Below are 6,365 nucleotides of genomic sequence, written 5' to 3'. Positions count from 1 at the left end.
AAAAAAAAAAAAAACAAACCAAAAAACAACAAAAAAACCCATAAGACTTGAACTTGGGGGTTCCTTAGCTTTTTAAAATTATTATTTATTAAAATGTAGATGACTTTTTTTTTAAAGATTTATTTATTTAATGCATATGAGTACACTGTAGCTGCCTTCAGACACACCAGAAGAGAGCATTTGATCCTGTAACAGATGATTGTGAGCCACCATGTGACTGCTGGGAATTGAACTCAGGACCTCTGGAAGAACAGTCAGTACTCCTAACCTCTGAGCCATTTCTCCAGCCCTGACTTATTATTTTTAATTACAGACATTACACACACACACACACACACCCATGTGAATTTGGTGTTATCAGATCCCTTGGAGCTGCCTTATGTGGGTACAGGGACCTCCAAGGGCATGCTTTTAACCTCTGAGTCATCCATCTCTCCAGTGTACCTGGGGGCGGGGTGTCTCTTAACTCTTGTGACTTTTTCCCTCTGTAATATGATGTGTTAATTCTTTCAAAGTTGAGGTTGCAGTAAATAAAGAAAATATCTAATAAAAAAATACATACAAATACATGAAAAAAAAAAGTTGAGGTTGCTTCTGGGATCTGAAGGAGATGCTATAGCCGGGAGCCTAGATCTGTTGTCTGAGTCTGTGGGTTAGAAACCCAGCTCCTCCTGTTACTGTTTGCATGCCATGGGCAGTTTGTTTGGTTTTGGTTCAGTTAGGTAGAGTCCCAACTTTTCTTAAAGAGTTATGAGGATTAAAATGAGTTAATACTAAGTTGTTTGGAACAGTACATAGCACATGGTATTTGTTAAATAGCCACATTTACTAACATTTTTATTTTCCATTTCTTAACTTTAAAGCTATTATAAAAAACTACATTTATGTACATATATGTATGCACACATGCTATGGTGTCTGTGTGGCATTCAGAAGATGCTTATAAGAATCAGTTTTCTGCTGGGCGGTGGTGGCGCACGCCTTTAATCCATGCTCTTGAAAGGCAGAGGCAGGCGGATTTCTGAGTTCGAGGCCAGCCTGTTTTACAGAGTGAGCATCAGGACAGCCAGAGCTATACAGAGAAACCCTGTCTCAAAAAAACAAACAAAAAAAGGAATCAGTTTTCTTCTATCATAGCATTCTGGGGACCCAACTCAGGTTTTCAATTGACAGCAAGCATCTTTACCCCTAAGCTATCTCCCTGGTTCATCATCCATTAACTTCTGTGCAATTTTAACATTGATGAGAAGTAGTGACTGGGTAGTAATTCCTCTTACATTCTTTCACGTAAGCTTATTTGTAGCCACATGAGTGAAGTTTTATTATACCCATTTTATAGACTAAGATTATACAGTTAAGGAACTTGCCTAAGCTTGCACAGCTATCATAAGGAAAGATGGGGGTCCACATGTATATAGGTCAGAATCCAGAGTTGACTCACTAAAATCAAAAGTCATTGAAATAGATACATATTAAATATATACTCTGGTAGTATTTTGGCAACTTGAGTATAGCCAGGTTGCCAACACCTTAGAATCTAACACTGCATTCTTTTGGAGTTTTTGAAACATGATTTCCTTCTACAGCTCAGTTTGGCTTTGCACTTATTTTGTAGCCTAGGTAGGTCTCAACCTTACTTTAGCCTCCTGACTACTGGGGTAAGATGGTGTGTTCCACCACATTCAGTTCTATGTTTTGGATTCTTTTTTCTTTTTGGTCTTTGTTTTATTTCTAAACTGTCATGGGCCCTTTTTCTTTCTTTCTTTTCTTTTCTTTTTTTATTTTATTGTTTTTGGTTTTTCAAGACAGGGTTTCTCTGTATGGCAATGACTGTCTTGGAACTCACTCTGTAGACCAGGCTGGGCTCAAACTCAGAAATCCACCTGCCTCTGCCTCCCAAGTGCTGGGATTAAAGGCGTGCACCACCATCGCCTGGCAATTTTTCTTTTCATATGGCATTTTGCTTGAGATAGCATATAAATCACAGTTAAAGAGACAAAACCGCAGCTCTTTAAAATGTCTTCAAATGCTAGAGGCTCAAGGTTCGTCTGTAGCTACATTCACTAGAGAACTCTGACTGTCCCTCTGTTTCTTTTATTTCCATATGCCTATATTAATCAGTATGACCATCTTAATTTTTATTTATTTATTTTTTTTGTCTGTTTCCACCTCCCCTCTTTGAGATTTGTAGCATTTGCAAGAGTCTGTGTTAAATGAGTCCTTGTGTGAGACAGGTAATAATGCTTCCTAGAGGTGGTTTAATGTAGGTTTTGGTTCATAGATCCTTTAAAAATATGATGTAAGCTCAGATTTTTGTGCTAGGCTAGCCATCAGTCTTGGGTTGTTTGCTCTGGCTTGCCAGGTTTGCTGTGTAAAATCTTGAAATGTCCTGCTTTAGGGGCCACAATTTGATAGCTCATCATATTACCTACTAAATGGAGCAAATTCTCCAAATCTGAGATGCTACCTCAGTAGATGTGGTCGCCTAAGACCATCAGAAAACACAGATATTTACATTATGATTTATAATAGTAGAAAAAGCTCATGCTTTCATAAAAAATTCATAAAATCATCTCCACATTTAGGGTTATTTAAACCAAGCTGATATCAACAGATAATGGAGGTACAAATACTAGTTTGTGTTTTGGCTTGGCCAAAGCAGAAAAAGTGTATAACCTATTAGGTGTCCTAGGGCATATAAAGTTTAATTAGGGTTTCCCAAAATGTATTTTTATAGAGACAAATTCACAGAGATAGAGGAGCACTCAACATTTAAGTTGCTGCTAGAAATGGGAGTTAGGGTTAGGCGGTGGTGTATGACTTTAATCCCAGTACTCAGAAGGCAGGGACAGCTATATCTCTGAGTTCCAGGTATACAGAATATGTTCCCTAGTATATAGAATGAGTTCCAAGACAGCCAGGGTTACACACAAAAACCCAGTCTTGAAAAATCCAAAAAAGGGGAAGGGATTTAATTTTTACATCTGTTGCTATTAGGTTTGTTTCTTAGGTTTTTTTTGAGACAGGGTCTCATTCCTGTAACGTGTGAGTTTTCTAGCGATCTACACAATGGAGGGACTAAATGCCTCTGTATACAAATTTCAGGCAGTGATCTATGTAGGTGTTCTGTTACTAACTTTTTTTTTTTTTTGGTTTTAGTTTTTCGAGACAGGGTTTCTCTGTATAGCTCTGGCTGTCCTGGAACTCACTTTGTAGACTAGGCTGTCCTTGAACTCAGAAATCTGCCTGCCTCTGCTTCCCAAGCGCTGGGATTAAAGGCCTGCGCCACTACTGCCCAGCTGTTACTAACTTTTTACTGCTCCGTTTAAAAATACAGCCATCCTTTAAAATGCAACAATCCTTTATAAACAATAAAGGATTGAATCATATAAACAAAATAACCTCAGTTTTGTTGATTCCTTTATTTTACATTAAAATATATTCATTTCTATAAAATATAAAGGGTTTGTTTTATATAAATAAAAATTTATATAAAATATTAAAAATTATGTTTTGAAGTGTTTTGTCTGTGTATATATATGTGTGTGTGTACCATGTGTGTGCTTGATGCCCATGGAGGCCAGGGGTGTTAAGCCCTCTGGAACAGGAGTTAGAGATGGTTGAGAACTGACATGCAAGAGCAGTCAAGTGCTCTTAGCCTCTGAGCCATCTCTCCAGGCCCTGGCTCTACTCTTTACCATCTGGACTGCTGTTGTTCCCCTATTCAGTCCTTTATTCCATTGTCTGAGTGTTTAGGGACACCTTGTCCCGTCTTAAGACAGTTTCTCTCTCCAGAAGCGTTTCGTTTGGACAGTGGTAGCCTCTCTGACCCCTGTGTATATTCAGATGTCTTGTGATTTTACTCAGGAGAATTTCTAGATAAGCTTAGAAGAAATGAGGAAACTTAGCAAGTTTTAGAAGCTTAGAAAGACAAAATAGTTATCTCTTCTCAGAATTGAAGATGGGTTAAAAAAAAATCTGAGATTTTTGACAGCAGACAGGATCATTGTGTCAGCTGCTTGCTGCTGGATTACTTTCTGCAGTAGGTTCAATCCTGCCATGGGTGGATCTCTGCAGGGGCTGTGGAGAACACTGAGACTGCTCTTTGTAAGCCAGAGGCCTTTGTTGTAGCAGTTGCCAGCTGCCTGCTGATTGTGCTAGTCTTTCTGAGTGAAGACTACTAAATATATTCTGAGAGATAAAATGCATTCAAAAAGAGAGTTTCAGAAGAATCTACTGGGCAGAGGAATATGGAAGATGAGAGAAATTGAAAGTGTGGTGGTTGGTGCTCACTTTACTTTAGAATGAGAGTTGTGTCTTGACAGAAATTGAAAATTATGAAGAATGGTCTGCTGCTTCTGAGCTTAGGCAGAAACTCAGAGTGGATGAAAAGATGCTAATTAGAAAGTAGTATATCTAACTCCCCGCCTCCCAGGGTCTCCAAAGCCTGTGCTGGCCTCAAATTCTGTGTAGTAGGCAAGATGATCTTATATTTAAAAATTTTAAATTTATTTTTATTTATGTATGTGTGTGTGCCTGATTGTCTCTATGTGCACTATATGTTTGTAGTGCCCATAGAGGCTGGAAGAGGGCATCAGATCCCCTGAAACTAAATTAGAGGTGGTTGTGAGCTTCCTGATGTGGATTCTGGGAACCCCCTGTACTTTGGAAGAATAGCTCATGATCTTAACTCTTGAGCCATCTCTGTAGTCCTGACCTTCTGACCTTTTGCCTTCACCTTTCAGAGTACTGGGATAACAGATGTGCACAGATATGTACCATCATAACTGGTTTGAACGTGGTACTTTGAACATGCTAGGCAAACTGTCAGCTGAGCTACATCTCCAACTCTAAAAAGAAACCAGTGAAATGCCTGTGAGATGATTTGTGGGAGGAGCTTAGGTCTGTGCCAGTCTATAAGGATGAACAATGCATCCCTCTTAATATTGCTGATCCCTGATGGGTGTTATGGTGCATACTTTTAATTTAACTAGAGCACTTAAGAAGCAGAGGCAGACAAATCTTTGTGAGTTTGAAGATAGCCTGGTCTACATAGTGAGTTCCAGGTCAGCCAGGGCTATGTAGAGAGACCCTGTCTCCAAAAAACAAAAACAACCCCCCCCCAAACCAAAACAACCAACCAAAAAAAATCAAACTCCACCCCCCCCAAAAAAAAACCCAAACAAACAACATATGTATATTTTCAGTCCCCTGAGTTCTGAACTCTAGTTAGGATAGGATTCTGTTAGCTGGTATGCACAGACAGGCCCCTGTGCAGTGTGCCATCTCAGTCTCCTGAGCTCTGAGACAACAAGTAATGGCCGTCACACTCAGCTTTGTAGTCAGCCTACTTTGGAAAGAAAGTATGAAAGAATATTATGTAAAGTAAGGGTAAGTATTATTTTGTGAGATTTTTTGTTTTAGGTTTATATTCACATATATGTATATATACATATACACATGTACATGCATGTGCTTATTACTTTGTGACATAAAATGTGTTTTGTGCTGGAGTCATGGTCAAAAAGTTTGAATAACACTGCTTTATTGTAATACTCTGTTATTTTATTTATCATATAGCCTTATGCCAGTACATTCAGGCTTCTAAAGCCAGGGATGGTGCCAGCCCTTTCATTTCAAGTACGACTGAAGGTAAAAACAAAACCAAACAGCGCACCCAGAGCTTTCCGGTTCTCAGTCTCTTCAGTGGCATTTTGACTCTTTGGCTTTTTAACATCTTGTATCTTTTTGAGCAGTAGATTTCTTAGATTTGCGTCTCTCTAGATGGCAGTTTTTTTGACTCCTTCCTTCTCACTTTAATATTCTTACTAAAACATATGCTAGTGTTTTTATGAGGAGGCAGGGGGAAACTAAGAGTTCTAGCAATTTCAGATGATTCCGAACTGATAAAGCAGTCCATTAGCTAGCATCCCTGAAGTCTTCTTAATGTCTCTGTGTTTTTATTATCACAGAACTACATAGCATGCTCTTAAAGTGTTTCCAATGATTTTAGGCAAATTAAATGAGGCTTTGGGGGTGGGGGATGGGCAACCCTCTTTCATTTCTTATACTTTCTCCATCTTTTACAAGAAAATTAACCATTGGGCTTATAGCAGTGATTTCATTGTGAAGATAGTAGTGCCCACTATTAACTGTGCTACACTTTTTCAGCTTCTTATTGACATAGTAACTTTTGATGCCTTTTTCTACTTAGGTGGCTGCCATACTAACCCCTTGCCTTCATTTCTGTTCCTTGCTGGACTGCCACACTTTGTATTCATGATCCTGGGATTTAAAGAGACTTTGTGGAGATGATTTGCTTTATTCCTTTTTTTGTTTTTGTTTTTGTTTTTTTTTTTTTTTTT

General features: G+C 38.6%; 1 protein-coding gene across 3 annotated transcripts in view; it reads left to right on the top strand.

Annotated features, from left to right (window-relative positions):
• Positions 1 to 6,365, top strand: part of Dennd5a (DENN domain containing 5A) — a 63,277-nt gene that overhangs the window by 17,410 nt on the left and 39,502 nt on the right. For 2 of the 3 annotated variants that reach the window (XM_031387836.1, XM_031387835.1), the window contains exon 2: positions 5,581 to 5,652. The exons of the other annotated variant lie outside the window; for it this stretch is intronic. In XM_031387836.1, the coding sequence (XP_031243696.1) occupies positions 5,581 to 5,652 (72 nt within the window). The remainder of the gene's footprint in view (positions 1 to 5,580; positions 5,653 to 6,365) is intronic. 3 annotated transcript variants of the gene reach the window in all.

The sequence above is a fragment of the Mastomys coucha genome, unplaced genomic scaffold (genome assembly GCF_008632895.1).
Source record: "Mastomys coucha isolate ucsf_1 unplaced genomic scaffold, UCSF_Mcou_1 pScaffold21, whole genome shotgun sequence".
In the NCBI taxonomy this organism is placed as follows: domain Eukaryota; kingdom Metazoa; phylum Chordata; class Mammalia; order Rodentia; family Muridae; genus Mastomys; species Mastomys coucha.
This window is presented reverse-complemented; position numbering and strand designations above follow the sequence as displayed.